Raw genomic sequence first — 19,406 nt, 5'->3', positions numbered from 1 at the left:
AGGCCAACATATATTGCTAAACTACTGTACCTTGTAATGTCATTTTATTACATGATCAAAAGTTATGTTAAGGATCACTCCCATAAGCACACGTTGATGTCTGCTGTTTCTTGAAATGTGTTTATTCAGGAAGAAGATTAGTTTTTTTTGTCTTTATCATTATAATGGCATCTGACAAAGTGGTTGAGGTACAGGTGATTAAAGAACAGACAGACAGTTGTAATCCAGGTGAAAAGGTTTGTTTTATTTATTTTTAAGCCCAGTGCCTGACGGCAAAACAAACAGTAACTAATAATGGAGGTAAATAGTACACTGGCATGTATTATTTAATTTATAATCCCTGTGTTGCCCCGCAAATAATAATCCTGTTTTTATTATACACCCACACAAAACACAAAACACAAAACACATACACAAGTCTGTTAGTGCGTGAATTAGTGCTAGTGGTGCAAATATAGTTTTATTTGTGATACAGGTGCAGTGCTGTTCCTGCCCTCTGGGTTATTTAATACCAACCAATCAAAGCGAAGGAGCAGATAACATTGCTTCGACCCCTATTTATACCGTCACTCATGACCCCTTGGTAAACGATTGCAGCTGCTTTTTATGATCTGTAACTGCCACATCATTTGCCCTCTGGATCAATGAGTTAATGTACCGAAGCTCTGTCTCTTTTCTACATGACCGACTTTCTTTTAACCATCGGAACGAAGTGTCGGGTCAAGAGTATTCTGTTCCCGTTACTTAGTGCCCTCACAAGTCTGGAGGGAGACTGACCACCAAGAATCATTGTCTTTCTGTCACATGGCAACTTTTACCTTACCATGACGTACAGTACAGACAGTCATCCTTAAGTTGAGCTTCCTTACTGTTTTTTGAGAAGCCTGTTGATTCGCCCTTGTGACACTGCAATCTGAAATAATTTTGTATTTTATTGTTCTTTTATTTTAGCTGTGGTCAGCAGCAGCAAATGTCTCTCACAAACCTCCAGAGGATTTTCTATGGAAAGAGCAAAATAGGTTCGGGACTGGTCCAGAATGTACAACTATCTTCTGCAGACCAAATGGCCAGGTTAGCGATTCCTTATACAGCATCCAGTCTATAATACAAGTGGAATTCCTATCCTCACTACAAGTCCATTGTTGTTTTAATAATTTTCCTAAATGAAGTCAGGGAACGCTTTATACTTAAGCATGAATATGTTTATTACATGTTCCCTTCTAAATTCTATACTCGTAATTAGCATTTACAATATAAACAGAGGTTGTTGTTTCCAGAGCGAGTCCCTCTCAGCTCCTTGGGTGCACTTCTGGGGTGGTGAAAAGTGCAGGTGCTCAGGTGCTTAAGTGTTCAGTTCTGTTGTCTGGGGTGTGTGGTGTCCAAGGTGAAAAGTGCTGGCAGTGGTGCGGCAGCTCCTTGGTGTCAGGGATCACTCTGGCAATAAACACAAACACGTAGCACAAAAAAATACCCAAATAAACAAACACACTGCTCAGGAACCTAGCTCCTGCATTACCTCAACAAAAGCCTCGCACTTACAAAATGACAGCCCTTATATACCAGGGGACTCCACCCCATGATCAGCGCGACTCAGCACAACTGCCAGTTGTCTAATGCAACACAGCTGATCACAGTGATTTTGTCCCCTAATATGGTCATTCCGCCTTGCACCAAGATGGCCGACTTCCTTTTCCGCCCCTCTCTCCAAGCTGGCCCATCTCTGAACAGGCATGCAAGTACCTCTGCTTAGTGCCCTCTTGGGTCGGGAGGGAGATTTGCAGCTCAGATCCTCACGCTCCCTGTCACAGTAATGCTAACTGGAAAGTAATATACAGAATAGACTGCTTTTCCCTCCTTTCTGTTGGCTGTGTCTGTTGTCTTTGTTCTTTATAGCATATTCTGTGTTTGATTTTTCTGTAGGCAATAGCTTGGTATACACCTGCTCGATGGAATGTTAGGTTACAACAAGCATGGCAAGAACCTGTCTCAGATGAAGAGGTTCAGACCAGAAGCCATTCAGCTTTACTGTATAATGATGGCAAGCTAGCAGAGAAAGTGGATTATGACACAGCTAGGAATCTCGTTGACCTGCCTAGTACTAAACACTCAAGAACCCAAAGTAACCAGAGAGAAGAGGAGCCATCTGTTTTACTGAAAAGGTAAAGGGCATTATATAATAATTTTAGTTATTTAGCAGACACTTTTATCCAAAGCAACTTACAGAGACGAGGGGCTGAACTATGCATCACAATTGCCGCAGAGTCACTTACAATAGGACTTCGCTTTGATGTCTCATTCAAAGGACGAAGCACAAAGTTAAGTGACTTGCTCAGGATCACGTACGGTGAGTCAGTGGCTGAGCTGGGATTGAACCCGGAACCTCCTGTTAACAAGCCCTTTTCTTTAACCACTGGATCGTCAAGCCGCCTAGGCAACAAGTCATTAGAATGTGATGAAAAAACTGGGAAATTGTAGATCTAAGTAATACGAACAATATGTGCACATATTAGCAGCTAGAGTTAAAGGAAAAACATGCTACTTTAAAAAGTAGGTTAAAACACTTTTTTTCAATTTTTCCAGGAAGACCCCAGCTTACATAACTAAATACTAGTTACTTTCTGTGTTTTTTGTATTAATTTGAAGGGAGAAGGAGTCTCCACTTGCTCTCTTCCCAACTCGCAGTCCCTGGGTTCAGAGCACCAACTCTCCCACACACCCTGCCTATGCCCCCCCAAGACCACTGTCCATGGGTAATGACGGGAGCAGCCTGTGCAGACAGGCTCGGTCACAGTCTACCAGGCCAGACCCAGCAGCTGGTGAGTGAGGGGATAGGTGTGACACTATAAGGTAGAAAATAGGTCATTCTTGATATTATGCATCGGTATCTATTTAAAGCTGCGTCAAATAGCTATCATAATTACTATACCCCAAGCTGGGCCAAAAATCTGAACCCCCCTTTAATTATGGTTAACAGCACACCTGGTGGTTGAATATTGTAATGTTGTGTTAAACTGTAGTGTTAAAGATAGATAGTTAGTCACTGTGTTAAAAGTACCCATTGTTATTATTTGTCTATACTGTTGCTCTCCTTCTGTTGATAATGCGGTTTAAATGAATAAAATAATTATATTAAGTGTTGAGTGTTACATATATGCCTGTGTGTAACCCTAGTGCTTACTCTGAAAGGGAATGTGAACGTGCCTGAAGTGTTAACTGTTTCCCCAGGTTATCTGTATGCAGGGAGCAGCAGTGGTAGGAATGCAGCCTCTGGACGGGATTGCAGCATTCACAGTGCCAGAAGCAAAAGAGGGCCTACTCGCTCAGCAGGGGTAAGTGTGTTACCCATTTCATTAGCCTGCGGCAGGATGGACTATTTATTTCTGCTATCCAGATTTCACCCTACTTGCGGTAGATATTAAAATCGGTTCCATTAAATGTGTTGTGTAAGGCAATAAGTGTAGAGTTGCAGCAAAGAGAAGCTACCCACACATGGTAAAGCAATACATATAAACACGAAAGAGGCAGGATAATAGGTCACTGTGACTGTTTCAGACACAACTTTGCCTTTGTTAACTTTACAATATGTCATTTGATGTGAACAGTACTGTATATGCAAACCACTTTTCATATTGTATACTACATTATATACTAATGTGATCCTAGAATGCTTAGTGGTGACGTCAGACCAGGAAATGATGGATATGCAACAGGTAGTAATGCATGGTATGAAGTGCTGATGATGAGCGTGAAAACCCACGCTCGCTCACTGTTTTTTTTATGAACTTTTCTGTTGTATCTCGGAGGCAACATATTTATGATGTGACAGTAGGGTCTTACCATAGGTGGAAACCAGTATCCAAACCCCAAGGTACACAGCTTTGACAGTCTATTGACAAGCCTGGTATAGATTAAAAAAGGTATTACTGAAGGGCATAATAAATTGGACCTGAAATTACATTTGCCCTTATTGTACCTTAGGGACAATACTAATTAGATTGGCAGATTATCAGTTTGTGTCATTCAATTCAAGGACATTAGAGCCAGTGCTGCTTCTGGCATTTATTACAATACATCCATTGCTTTCAATACTGAAAAAAAATGTAAGTAAAATCTTGCTGGCATCTATAGTATTTAAAATATAGCATGCATTTTTGTTTGTTTTAATTTTTTTTTCAGCATTAATACAAAACGTGAAATTTTGGCAATACCTACAAATACATATTTGGTATAGCGTGTTCACTTTTTGATAAAGGTTCAGAATTATATATGCTAAATATTTCAGAAGCCAGGAACTGATATTTCGAGGAGGGATTTTAATTTTGGATAACGCTGGATTCCTTTAGGATAGTTTGTCAATAAAAATGTATTATTAAAACTGTATTTTCTGACACCAGATCAGTTAGTGTTAGAAAAAAAATTAGTCACCTTTAATCGATATTAGAAATCTCAGATCTAGACATGACAGTTCATTACCATCTTTATACTGGAATTCATTTAACATTTTGACTACCTCCAAAATCTGACCCCATGCTTTCACTGACAAAGTTGTTCATGTAATTCCTGCAAACTAGTAGTAGAAGTCTGATCTTTGTTCCTACTCCAGTTCAACCACTTCTCTTTTTCTTGTTTTTGTCTGTTAACCAGGTCTAGTGTTTTGCCCTGTGCCAATTTTTTAATTTTTTATTTATTTATTTATACAAGAATTTAACCCATTGAGACCTAGATCTCATTTACAAGGTGATCCTGTCAACAAACATACACTAAAACAACACAATATCATGTATGGTACAAACTTAATCATTTAGGAGTCATAAGCAAAGGACATTCACCTGACATGTGCAGATTCTTAATCAGGATCAAAACACTCACAAGAGGACCTAAACAATTTACATAGATCATTGTTAAAACATTTAAAAGAGACACTATCAAATGTACTCCTTATATCATGGTTAAAAGAGTTTAAAGTTTGTGGGAGCAGACAGGCAAAAGACATTTTACCCAAATATGTGCCAACCCTTGGAACGACCAGGTTGGCAGAATCACAGGAAGGCAGACTATAGTTGGTACCAAACCTATTAACCAGAGCAGTTAAATAACAAGACGCCAATCCTTTAAGAAACTTAAACACAAAATAGTACCAATAATAAAACCTTCGGTCCGTAAGTGAAAAACAATTATTATAGATCCTATTAGATACGACCAAGTGGTTTGTTTGCGGAGTGAGTAATATTTTTTCCATTCTGTATGTTTAAAAATTACAAGCACAGGGTATCAATTTTATTTGATTTAATGGCAAAGCTTGGTTCAGTGGACTATTATGTTTTGATTTAGTGGCTATGATTACTTGTTAGCAATAGGATACAGTATATATTTTGAAAAGTAGGTTTTTGTACTGAACAGTGGCTGGATATATAAACTATTTGTGTCAGTAAAACAGAAAACAGACCATTAAAGGAGTAGTAACCAATATTGTAATTGTTTTATTAATATTACTGGTTCACCTTTTATATGGAACCTTTTGGATCATCACTTGATTTTTTTATGTTAATCCAAAACTGAGGATCAACTACTGGTACCATTGCTGCAGTTCAGAACCAAAAGAAGAAAAGGGGGACTGTGGTGAAGTGGTGTGTAGGTGCAGGAGTGCTGCGGTGATTAATAAACAGACAGACAATGATAATCCAGATGCAATGATGTTTTATTTTTATATTTTAAAGTCTGATGACAAAACACAGTAAATAATAATGAGAACAGGCAATACAGCAGCGTGTACTGCTCCGTTTTAAATCACGGTTTGGTCCTGTAATAATAGTCCCTCACTCCCACACATAACACAAAACACAAACACAAGTCCACAGTGAGTGCTTGTGGTGTAAATACAGTTAATCGTGAACAATGGTGCAGTGATGTCCGGGTAAGTGCTGGCCTTTGGCGACAGCTTCAGATCTTGTTAGACGTCCTATTAACAACAAACAAGCAATTTTTTAGACATGACAACAAGCAAAACACTCGCAACAACAATACAGGTTTTCCTTCTGGTTCAGCATTAACCATTCGAAGGAACAGATCACTTTGCTACGTCCACTTTTGTACCATCAATCATGACCCCTTGCTTAAAGAGTGTAACCTCTCCTCCAATCTGCGGCTGCCACATTGTTTCCCTTCCGGGTTGATGATTTAGTGTACCGTAGCTCCGCCCCCTTTCTAGATTGCCGACTTTCGTCTAACCCTGGGAATTGTCTGGCCATCCAGTCCTGGGCACTCTGTTTACTTTACACAGCTCCCTCATAGGTCGGGAGGGAGATTTATCATCAAGAATCATTCTGTCTGTCACAGGGACACTTGATACTAAGAGGTCATAGTGCAAACAAGAGGTAAAACATGGATTTTAAAACTTTGACTAGCACTCCTTTAACCCAATATGTCACCCGAAGCCACTTTCAGCTGCACACTCTACAGTATGTGCCAAAATAGTTTCAAGGGGTCCACAAATCCTACAGGGATGTAGCATTATAAGATGAACAACGTGATGGTATTTGTGAATGTAGATTGTCTCTGTCACAAACTGACTGACACAACTACATGCTGGAGTACAGTTGGCTAGTCTTTATTGTGTATACAAAATTATCCTGTCAAGAAACGGACATTTAATCAAACTTGTCTCTGTTGCTGGTATTGGTCATTTTTTCCACTAATTTTTTTTTTCTTAGTTATATAATTGTGCAGAAACAGAATATAAGGTTAGAGTCTGTGGTGTGTATTGACATCATGTTGGTTTTGGTGAGCTCTGGCTGCCAGCGATGATAGATGATGTACAACTGGTTTTAAAATCTCAATTCAGTCCAGTAGAGCGCTTTATAAATTCCATTGCAACCACTGATCGCATTTGATCTTGACTTGAACATGTCTTACAAGCTACATTCCCCTGTTGATGATTGACAGTCCACAGGAGGTTCTGGTTATTTATGAAGGCCAATACAATTTGGACATGCTATCTAAACCTACCAATTCTGCACACGTGCACAGAAACACAATAAACCATATGGGCCACTGATAGCTAAGGTGATTTTAATGTAACGAGAAATTGAGATTATTGATGACCATTCTACAGTGAAAATGACATCAGGGAAATTGTGAGGTTGACCCATAGTCATCACGTTTAAGACAGTTGTTGAAGACAGTCATTTTTTAATTTCCGGGAAAAGAAAGCACCTGCCAACTGAGCTGCCAAAGTCACAGAAAATCATATTTAAGGGGTGAAAACTTTTAAACTGCCATCACTGAATACTAGAACCCCAGTCTTAAACATCTGCAAACATCATCCTTTCTACAATGAGCCTAGAGTTAGGGACCCATTTGTGCCATAACCAGAATGGACTTATCCCTAATGCTTCTACATTGTTTTATCTCAGGGTAGATCGGACACACTGAAACTCCATCTCCCTGGGTCCTTTTCCTCCCCTGGCCAGCAGCACAGGGTGGGGCTTCATCTGCTCCAATCACTGCACAACTTGACTTTTCAGCCCCCGATGCCCCGCCCACCCCCTGTGGCCTCATGGTGAGGAGTAAAAGGGACATAGCCTAGGCAAGGTCAGACATATGGCTTCAAATCTTTCAAATGGTTTCAGCAGCAATGTTGTTTTACAGTGAGGTGATGCAATGATCAAGTACATATAAAGTAGTATATGGCAGCATGACATCCATCAAAGTACCTTGTTTATTGATTTGTTTAGTGAGTTGGCCAGTCTCTAAATCACTGAATTATTTAGCTGCAGTATTTTGTTTTCTGCTGTGATTGTTGTGCATAGTTTTGGAATAAAATTTGAAGCAGTTGATGAACCATTTTCATAAACCAGCAAATCCAAATGATTAATGACATGGACAAACATGTTTAAATCAGCATCGTATTCATAAAGATGAGTTTATTTTGACATCACTGTGTACAGTTTGTAAAGCACATTTTCTAGCTGTTGATTAGTTGTCATAGTGGTTATCAGGAAGTGTGCATTGTTCTTCTCAAACCAGCAGCAAACAGTTCTGTCACAATGAGTAGTTAATGCCTTGAATCCAGGGAAAAGTGTAACTTTAATGGGTAAGCTTGATATACTCAGATATGCACAGACTATAAGACCCTTCAAAGGGACAGTATTTCAGGTGCATGCATCTTATGTACCGCTGGCTTAGTGACAGTTGTAGTTCTTCATGAAGCTGTCTCTGACCTCTAACTTATCAACGTAGAGGTTGATTTGTGAGACCACATTATATTTTTCCACTCAGTTCGTTCAATGGTTGATAAATTGATGTCAAGCTTTCCTGATTCAGGGGGTCACCAGGTTTGTGCAGGAACACAATTCAAAATATCCATTCTGGAGAATTCTTATGCATAATTATGGTCAATACAGTCTGTGCTCTACCTACAGTGTTTGAGTTACTGTTCACGTTGACACAGTCTAAACAGATCAAAATCAGCAAAGCTCAAGATCAGTCTCAAGAAAGTGAAGTCAAAAGTAAGGAAACACTTTTTATGTTCTGCCAACTGCCCTTTACTACTGATACATTAGAAATTTATTATCTGTAGTGATTGGTTGAGATTTATTTGATTTATTACTTTGTAGTCTTGGTTGATAACTATCAGTATAGATACTACTTGGCCTGTACCTTTCCTGATGCAGGTCAAATACAGTCTAAATTGAAAAAGTATTGGAAAATAGGCCCATGCTTAACACCACCATACTTATATTTCCCTACATCATTCAAGTGAAGATCTACCGACACCAAAGAGACCTAGTACAGCTTGTATAATTCATATACAAGCTCAAGTAGGTTCAAAGCACACTTTGCAACAGCCAGCCAGCACCTGATCATTTTAGTAATGATAGTTCTAATAACCAGAAGTGGGTGCAGGACAAGTCCCTTTCCCACAACTTTGACTAGGTTTTCCCAGACGAGGTCACAGTATGTAATCACGGTGTCTTTTTGCAAATGGGGTCACACTTTGAAAGATGCAAGTTGAGGTAGACTTTAATATTATGCAAATTGCTGGTATCAGAGAGATATTCTCAATATAATTTATTGACTTCATATTCAGAAAGAATAATTAACTCCAAGTATAAAGTAAAAGCAGAGTGAGATCTTGGTAAAGCACAGCTAGGCATGGTAAATCACAGAAATGTATTATAAAAACATTTGTTTACTAAGGTAATGTATTGTTTCTAACAAAACATTGTAGCATGGGGATTACAGTGTGCATATGTTCTTGTAGCCCAGTCTAGGTGGAGTAATGTACTTGGGGCACCCCACTCCCTTTGCCTCCCCTCTGCAGAGATACTACGCCAACGCCTCGTACAACATCAAGCTGTCTAGCCAGGCAACTCTCTCACCAAGCCATCTACCTTCTACCAGAAAAACCTGCTGAACAGTACCTAGTTCTAGAGAATGCAAAAATCCCATTGATTTATAAGTTTATTAATATGGAGTCATTAAGCTGGTTAAAAAAAAAAAAAAAGTAGGTATTTGTTCTTAGTAGTTATTGCTTATAGGTTATTATGGGGACAAGACTATGTATATTTTAAAATGTGTTAAATACTAGTAGCAAAAAAGCAGGAAGTATCCATTGTTAGTTATGAAGCAGAAAAAATGGGACTTTAATTGGTTCCTACGTCACTCCTATAGTAAACACTTGCCACAGTTTATGAACAGTTTATTCCTAAGGGTAATAAACAGGAAATACAGCAGGTGGTTTCCTCCATTGATTCCTTGAAAGAGGCTGTGGGAGAGCTGTGATGAGACCAAAATTTATTGTCTAGCATGCATTGATAGCACTGTACAAATACTGGATCAATTTGTTTTCACAATGGCCCCCCTGTTTTGAAAAGAGCCCCACTGCTGCAACCAACTTACTGATCTGGATGACTGGTAATCAAAGGGCAACCTCAGCTAGTCCCAGTGGGAGGGCAAAACTAACACATCACTCTCTGTTGGTCCACAGTGTTATCAACAACTTGGTGCACATGTGATTCGAACCACATTTCTATGGCTCACATTGCATTCCTAATGGCAGTGCTTTTACTAGATGAGCCACTGTGTGCCCCAAAAGCTTAGAACTGTTTTACTGAACAACTGTCCTTTCAAGGAGATAATTTGGCTGTTTTTCTTTGTTGTTCTTGTTGTTTTATTTTATTTTAGTTTTAAGACTGCATTTTATTCTACTCTATTCAACCTGAATCTGTACATCTATGGCCAAAAGTTTTGCATCACCCTATAGAATGAACTAATTTGGCTTCGTAGTTGAATGAAACCTGCTGAATAATGCTACATTAACATATTGAATTACTACTGCTTTGTAGTTTTCCATATACTTAATGAAAAACTGACAAATCTAACATGAAATACTGTACTACTATTATGGCTTCCAGCAGACTTTTTCAATATCATTTTGTAGTTTCTTTGATTACATGATGTTAAATAAAATATCTAAATTATGTTCTTCAGATCAGCCACATCTTTGTGAAGTACCAATCACTTTTTGAGTACTTTAACTACAAAATGATGTAATTAAGGGTAAAACAAATTTTCTTCTTAACACTTGAGTTCTGTTTTGTGTCCATGTCTTTGTTGTGAAAGCTGCACATATCACACATTTTTAATGTTTAATTCATTTTTCTTATTTATCTAAATCCAATTAAATGTTACTCTACACTGAAGAAATTACAATTCCCTTATTTCTATTGTTTACTGCATTGTGTTGCATATTTCAATGTGTTCTCTTCAATTAAAAGTAGAAAAAAATAAAGACAAACAACAGACTAGTGCCTGAGTGGCAGTGGTTTGGTTCTAGTTTTTGAATTGTTAATTTAATATCTTTTTTTGCAGGTTCAATAATTACAGTTTTGTTTAATGGAACTGTTTTTTTTGTTTTTTTTTCTTCCTAATGGTCTAATTGAATCACTGGACAATGTTTACAAAGTCATGAGCAAAGACCTGTTGTTTTTTGTGTGTTTTTAAATAGTTTGGTATTAATGAAAATTCTAGATTGTTGTTATCACTGTTTCAGCATTCGTGGATTTGTTGAAGCATTCTACGAACAAGCAAAGTGCTATTTCTGTCATGAGTGCAGTGTGGCAATGACACCTGGGGTGATACACCAGTTATTTGAAACAGTGATACATGATGATTGCCATTGTATAATAAACAGATGCACAATTCATTTTGTGCTGTATTAAACATGCTGTTTCATGATGGGTACTTTGGTCACCTTCTTTGCAAAGATTTTGTCTGTAACAATGTTACATTTTTCCTTTTTTTATGTATATATTCATCCTTTAATGCATAGTGTGCAGTCAATACCAGTACATTTTTGTGTTTATTATTGAAGATTTTCCCGGTCATTCATCATTTGGCCACTAGACAGTCCAATAGGCTAGAGGTCACAAAACTGAATCAAATTCCAATAGATATCTTGAAGTACCTCTGTTCTTCTCAGTGATAAATGCATAAGGATGTTTAACTGTAGGCTCAGTGTAACAGAGGTTAAAATGTAAAACAGTACTCTACTTTTAAATCCGGATGATTTGAATCTTTTACTTTGTTGTTTTTTTTAAAAGAAAAAAATCTTCTACCATTAATTATGATATGTAAACCTTATATTATTTTGCAATATTTCTATACATTGTTTTTATATGAACAAAACAAAAAAAAAAACTGACTTCTTGGTGATTGTTTGAATAAAATAGTTAAAAGTACAAAGGTCCGGTCTACAATGAATCAAGTTATTCTGGCCTAGATTGTTTCAAGGCCAGGTTGTGTTTTTGATTCGCTGTGTATGTATTGTGTGTTTATTTAATATTATTTAACATAAATGTCATGATTTTTGATAAATACGTGTGTGTGTATATATATAGTGTAAAAGTATGTAAAGATTTGTACTTGTATTAATATATTTTGATTTAAACTATGAGTAGCATGTCTGATAAACTTTTTTTACACAGGTTTTATTAAGAGCTTTGAATGTAAGTATTAGAGCCATGAAGATACACAATTACTAATCCTGAATAAATCATTGATTGGGACTCTACATTGGTTTATTTTAAAAACATTGGACATTTTTCATGCACAACTACTGCCATCCAGAGGTCATCTTGAGAAATGGTTCTTACCAGGAAATAAAACCAAACCTTTTTAATTTTTTTTTTTTTTTTTACTATTTCTGTGTCCACAGATTTTGAATAGCTTTATTCTGTGTCTCTTATTTACAGAGAGAGAGAGAGAGAGAGAGAGAGAAAGAGAGAGAGAATAGGTATACAGTAATTCTAAAAGAAGAAAGCGTTATCAATAACAATGTGTAACATCCAGGGGCTGAGCTACTCAGCATTCGGGCTGAAGAGCACAGTCCTAGAGTTTGTAAATAGTATTAAAGATATAGATGTGATTATTCTACAGGCGACATGGTGCAAGGCAGACGCGTCCTGAAACACAGCACAGTCAGGCCCGGCAGAGTCTCTGGAGTGATATTAATTTGGTACAAAGCAGAGTTCACCAAATCTGTACAGCCCATAAAAAAGGAGAGTCACACATTTGGCTAGAAATTAGAAGAGATGTTGTCTCTAATCAGAATGAGATCTTCCTGTGTGCAGTATATAGTCCCCCCTCAAAATCCCCATACTATGATGAGGAAATGTTTTGTAGTCAACAGACAGAGATATGCCATTGCCAGGCTATGGGGAATGTGCGGATATGTGGAGATCTGAACGCCAGGAAAGACATGCAGCCTGACTTTACCAGCACACAGAGAGACAACCACATATTTGGTCAAAACTCCCTATACTCCACACCCATCAGCTCCTACTGAAACAGTTTTGAGCAGGAGATAAATAAAAGTGAGAGACAATTACTGCAGCTCTGTCAAGGCCTGTACTTTGTTAACGGTCAGATTCGAGGGGACTCTTTGGGAAGATACACCTACAACTCAGCTCTTGGCAACAGTGAAGTAGATTACACCATTAATGACCTAGACCCTTCCTGTATTTGTATATTGACTGTCAGGCCTCAATCCTCTCTTTCAGATCACAGTCAAACCACTGTGTTCCTTAAAAGAACAGAACAAAACAGCAACACACAGACACAGCCCATCAAGCTGTACAACCTCAACCACTCCTACAGATGGGCTTCAAACAGTGCAGAAGAATTCCAGAAAACAATTGGAAACACAGAAATCCAATCATTAATAGACACCTTTCTGGTAACCCCATACCCACACAGTAAAAAAAGGGGTAAATCTGGCTGTACACAATCTGAATAATATATTTAAACAGACAGCTTTAAAATCTAATTTAAATATAATTAGGAATACTAAAATGAAAAAATTGAAAGAAGACAATTGGTTTGACGAAGATTGTAAGAATATAAGAAGGCAACTTTAACAATTATCAAATCAAAACACAGACAACCAGATAACCAAGATTTCCACCTCAATTACTGCGAGGCATTAAATAATTGCAAACACACTCAAATAGAAAAAAAAAACAACCACATCAATAAACATCGGACAGAAATCGAGGTGTCCATTAACTCAAACCGATTCTGGGAAGATTCTGGGAACAAACTGAATAAATTAAAACCTGAAGAATTGGCTATTAAAAATGGAAACACATGGAAAGAGCATTTTGAAAAACTGTTTAAAACAAAGTGAACAGATATCAGACCAATACAATACCAATACTGTCAATTAAAGACAATCATAATCCCTGGACTCCCGAATCACTGAGCAGGAGCTAAAGGAGAAACTGCAGGCCCTCCAGACTAGGAGGCCAGACAGCATCTCCAATGAGATGCTGAAACACAGCAGCCCATAACTGCAGGAGGCCCTGTTCAAACTCCTTAATATAATACTAAAGGTGGGCTATTTCCCTGACATCGGGAATCAAGGACTAATTACCCCCATTTATAAAAATGGAGACTAATTCGACCCTAATAACTATGAGGCATCTGTTTGAGCAGTAATCTGGGAAAGGTATTCTGCAGTATCATTAATGCTTGGATACTGACCTTCCTTACCGAACACAGTGTCTTGAGTAAGAGTCAGATTGTCTTCCTTCCAAAATAGAGCACTTCTGACCACATTTACATCCTCCACACCCTAATAGAGAAACCAAAACCAAAAGAAAAAATAAAATAAAAATATTTGCTTGCTTTATAGATTGCAAAAAAGCTTTTGATTCAATCTGGCATGATGGGTTATTTTACAAACTTATCCAAAGTGGATAAATTAAATTCCTGCTCTATACAGAGCAGAGGCTACAACAGAGCCTGGCACTGCTAGAGCAGTTCTGTCAGATCTGGGCACTGGCAGCAAACATGACCAAGACCAGTCTTAACATTTCAGAAAAAAGCCAGATCTCAGGTAAATAAGTACCACTTTACCCTTGGCAAAAGCACTTTAGAACATTGCACAAACTACACCTATCTAGGCCTAGAAATCAACGCGACAGGAATCTTCAACCTGGCAGTGAATACACTGAAAGAAAAAACAAGCAGCATCCATTTTATGCCATTAAGAGAAAACTTCATATAAAGCTCCCAATTAAAATGTGGCTGAAAAAAGTGTCATTCAACCCATTGCCCTGTATGATTATATTGATTAATATACAAAAAAGAGCAATTCAATTTTGGCTTCATTTAAAAGACCCAAACTCTTACCACCATAAAGCCCTGCAATGCCAAGAGCAGAGCCCAGAGCAGAGTAGAGTCCCCTCAGCCAGCTGGTCCTGAAGTTCAGCTTCAGGACAGCACTACTCCAACACACACAATCAGAGTCAACCAAATTATAGCACAAAACAAACAAGAATACACAAAGCAAATTGGAATGCTATCAGGCCCTAAAAAGATACTATACCCTGGCTGAATACCTGACTAATGTGAAAGACAGTAAACAGAGACATACCTTAACAAATACAGGCTCAGTGAACACAGCCTGGCCATCAAGACCGGCTGACACAGGTAGACATGACTGCCCAAATAGGACAGGCTGTGTGATCACTGTCAGCCCAATCAGGTTGAGACAGAGATACACTTTTTTACTGCAGTAAAGGATAATAAAATAAGGGAAGCCTTCTTTCCGAAAATAAAACATCTCTGCACAGAATTCCCGGACCTGCCAGAGCCAGAAAAACTCCCCATCCTCCTCGGAGAGTAGACAAGCTGTGTAGAAGTGGCAGCCCAGTACACTCACACGTGTCACAGCCTGAGGGACAGAGTGTGAACGCTGAGGCTCCTCACACAAGGAAGGAGGAGAAAATAATATACAATACTATTATCGTCATTAATATTGTTGTGGTTTGTTTGGATATAGAGAATGTGTGCATGCATCTCTAAATGTCAATCCTTGAATCAACAGTTTATGAGAAATCCTTTGTATATTCTAGTTTCCGTTCATCTGTTGAGAAGTGATAATTAAGGTAGAAATATACAAAGGCTAGTTATACGAATATGAAACTGTATATTATATTAACCAGGGGAACCTTGTAGGTTGGGCATTGTGAAATATGTGTTGAAAAACAATAAAAGCAGTAAACAGTATCTCACTATAGTTAGAACAAATACACAACAAGTACATTATTTGTCTACCTATAACATTCTTTTGAGAGCCCTAATAGTTGTAGGCAGTTAAATTTAAGAATTGCACAGCTTTATACAAAAATAGCCAACATCCAGCTGCAACTATTCACTTGGTAATTACTTCAGTAATATTATACACAATGGAGACAACAGGCTTTATCATGACAGCACAAAAAACTAATGGCAAATGAAAAGGTATGCTGGCCAAAAAAACCAAACAAACAAAAAAAAACAGATCAGGAACATAAAGAGCCAAGTGGACGGGATTTTAATCATCAATGTTATCCATTACTCTACAGCACATAGCCTTTTGTGCTGGTCTCTAGAACTTGTTACATTAGCCACTAAGGGTCGCATAATGTTTCTTTTGAAGGTAATAGAAGCTGGTTGAAATTTTGATCACTTGTTTAAGGACTACCAGACTGAAAGAAATGTGTTTTTTAGAGTCAGTTAAATCCCTCACTAATTCATTTCATGTGTCAGATGAAGAAGAAATTGAAAATGTATATCTTTTTTGAAAAGGTCTTCATAGAAACAACAATTATACCATTTTAACAAATGGAATGATGGCAATACCCTACATTTCATGAAAGTAACAAAACAAAATGTTGCTTCAATATACTGTATGCATTTACATCCTATACCGTCATCAAAGCCTTAAGGAGTAGATGTGAGAAGCTGACTTTTTGTATAAACAAACTTTGACATTCCGTTCTTACTGGATTGGCTGGCATGATACTGTATGCAAAGGTACTTGATGTGCAGGGCAGCACTACATAATAATCTTTATATAGCAGACAACCATCACAAAGCACTTTACAAGATACAAGACTAGGGTGTGTGAACTATGCATCAGCTGTAGAGTCACTTAAAGCACCATCTCACCTGAAAGACAGAGCACAAGGACTTGCTCAGGGTCACACAATTAGTTAGTGGCTAAGCTGGGATTTGAACCAGGAATCTCCTGGGTACAAACTCGTTTTTTTTTAAACGCTGGACCATACAGCCTCCTATATATGTCTGGTAAGCTGACGCATTTACAGAACATTACCAGTAAAATAAATGCCATGACGTTCTGTAATGTTACAAATTTTGTTAATTAGTGTAAATAATTGTAATTTATGCATCATTTTTCACTTTAAGAATAAAATGAATTGCTTTATTTCTAACGATATAATATTTTGGTCCACAATATAAGCTCTATAAATTAAATAAAACTGCTGGATTTTATGTGTGTATATATATATATATATATATATATATATATATATATATATATATATATATATATATGCTTTGCAATGAACATATATTAAACATTTTGTCCAGCAGTAAAACACGTCATTTAAATATATATGCTCTATAGGTGATCACCAAACCAGAAAGTTATCTTCATTAGTGGCAGTTTGGAATTTGATTAAAAAAAAATATGTTAAGTAACATTAAGTATAGGGTGCATAGTCCAACCAGACTGTTAGATTTTAACAATAACAAATGTGAGGCACTGTTGAAATGCAAGCTTTTAATTCATTTGATTCTATGGTCTTAAAACAGAAAATGTGTCTCTAAAGCCAGTTGAGTATACTGTTTCCGTTGATAAAAACACAGACATGATAGAGTGTGCCCCGTTGACAATGCTTCAATCAATTAGTTAACTTAAACTTAAGGTCGTTATTTGGATGAAAAGCAAACTAACTCTTGGAGTTTCATTTAATTTTGCCTGTAAACACCTTGATAAAATAACACTATGTAGTTCCTGATGCAGTTCTTAATACAACTGGATTTAATTTATCAACATGCTCTATTATGGACTTCTTTGGATTATATTATTTTATGTATGCAAGCTTTTAGCTTACATATTGTTTTTATACATGTTATTGTATGAGCATACAATACATTTCTGTAGTATGAGCATTATCATTTGTGTGTGCACACTGCTGTTATTGGTAGTTTTAGGCACCCTAGTTTCTTAGTGATATTAATAAGACAGACAATACATGACACCAGATGGATTAACACAGACACTGAACAACAAAAGTAGTGGGTTACCTTCGAGTAAAATTAGGTAGATCAAGATTAGTGCTAATTAAGTGTGTGAAACCAGCCAAGTTTTTATTTTTAAAATAAACATGCCAAGTACAAGCTTGGGTAAACTAGACAAGTAATTGGCAGTTGGAATTTGTGAATTACTGATAATATGGAAGAACTGGCACTTATTCATTAATTTAAAAAAGTGTTTTGTGCTGTAGACTACATTAGACTTGGTTTAAACTCCTGTAATGCCAGCACACATATGTCCCAGTATATATTTTACCGGTCAATAATGTATTATATTTAAGATTCTCTGGATTATGTTTGCTCAGTTCAAATTTCTCTATAAAAATAATATTTGGCTTTCTTTGACGTAACAGTTCTACCAGAAACCATTCTTCCTTTGGGTGAACTAATTTGTATGAGGTTCTGTTGAGGGACATCAACTCAAGTATCGTTTCAGTAACATACCAAGAAGAAATTGAATTCTGTGTTCCACGGACATCTTGTTACAAAGCATGCCTTTCGTAAATTATTTAAATTATAAACATCTGTTCCTCTCCTCTCCAATACTAATGCTAATCTATTGTGATAGTACTAATGCCAAAATCACAGAAGCATCAATTCTTGTTTAATTGAGTTTAGTTTAATTGAGTTCTCAAGCATATGTTAAAATGTACACATTTAAATTCATGTCTGTTTTCTGTTTATAAAAGCAGCCATGTGGGGGGTTGGCATACGTTTCAACTTTTGAAAATGTTAAACTTTTAGGAATGCAGAAGAAAATGATTGGCATAGTGGTGTGTTAAGAAAATAAAACATTATGTTAAAAATTTCCCTCAGGAGCCACTGATACGTACACAATAATTTCACTGTTGACATTGACTACTTTAAACTCCAAGCACAGCAAAAATAAATGTAAAGCTAAATTGTATTTCCATTCTGCATTCTCTAAAGAATGCTGTCCCTGTGTATACTAGCCAGTTAAGTAATATGTTTTAGAACAGATATGACGCTTAAAACTTATCACAGTATAGCACAGTGGAAGGTTCTAACACAAACTCAGCATGGAATATACAGCAGATGATTGGAAACGTCTTCATCAAAAAACAAACAAAAAAAAAATTCTAATGAAACTAAAGACAGACACTTGTTCCAGTAAATATACTGCACTGACATAATCTCTCAACCCAGGAAGAACATTACAATAGGAAGGGATGATTATCAAACTAAACAAAACAAATCCAAAAAGTATTTGATGCTACCTTTGAATGGGTGGACACAGTTTGTCAGTATTGTTATTAGGTTTATTATAATATTTCAATAAAGTGGAAAGGGAAATAACGTGGACTCAAGCTTGTTAAGGCAGATTTCATGCACCTACAAGTTGCATTCGTATTAGTCTTTATTTATTTGATTTTATTGTTGTATGTGACTGTGACTGTCTACAGACAAATGCAATAATAAATAATGCAATAAACGCAGTTCGTGGAAAGGCTGCGCTTTGGTAACATTTATTATATTACTAAACTATCACACAGGTTCCTTCAACAAACACGCCACAAGACGGAATCCTAGGTTATAATCAGGCTGTCACGATGAACGTCATCATACCTTGTGAAATTTATCGTAACTGACAGGGAAGCGCCAATCGGACACTTGCTCGTCAGTGACGTCGGGTTAAAAATATTTCGAGTATTTATAGAGCCTATTTAAGGCTGTGTGTAGCGCCTAAGCTGTTTAGATAGACTGAAGTCTTGGAA

The 19,406-nt window shown here is 37.1% G+C and overlaps 1 protein-coding gene across 3 annotated transcripts in view; it reads left to right on the top strand.

Annotated features, from left to right (window-relative positions):
• Nucleotides 1-10,296, top strand: part of LOC121318386 (lamin-B2-like) — a 54,713-nt gene extending 44,417 nt beyond the window's left edge. Inside the window, exons 12-17 of one of the 3 annotated variants that reach the window (XM_041254982.1) lie at nt 952-1,071; nt 1,921-2,159; nt 2,644-2,816; nt 3,226-3,329; nt 7,413-7,558; nt 9,263-9,350. In XM_041254982.1, coding sequence (XP_041110916.1) covers nt 952-1,071; nt 1,921-2,159; nt 2,644-2,816; nt 3,226-3,329; nt 7,413-7,558; nt 9,263-9,272 — 792 coding nt within the window. In that variant the 3' untranslated portion in view covers nt 9,273-9,350. Of the gene's footprint in view, nt 1-951; nt 1,072-1,920; nt 2,160-2,643; nt 2,817-3,225; nt 3,330-7,412; nt 7,591-9,262 lie in introns of all 3 variants that reach the window. The other 2 variants (XM_041254984.1, XM_041254983.1) reach the window with 2 other exon arrangements.
• Nucleotides 10,297-19,406: the final 9,110 nt, after the last annotated feature.

Source organism: Polyodon spathula, chromosome 7, assembly GCF_017654505.1.
Source record: "Polyodon spathula isolate WHYD16114869_AA chromosome 7, ASM1765450v1, whole genome shotgun sequence".
In the NCBI taxonomy this organism is placed as follows: Eukaryota; Metazoa; Chordata; class Actinopteri; order Acipenseriformes; family Polyodontidae; genus Polyodon; species Polyodon spathula.
Note: the sequence above shows the minus strand (reverse complement) of the source record. Positions and strands in the feature narration are given on the sequence as shown.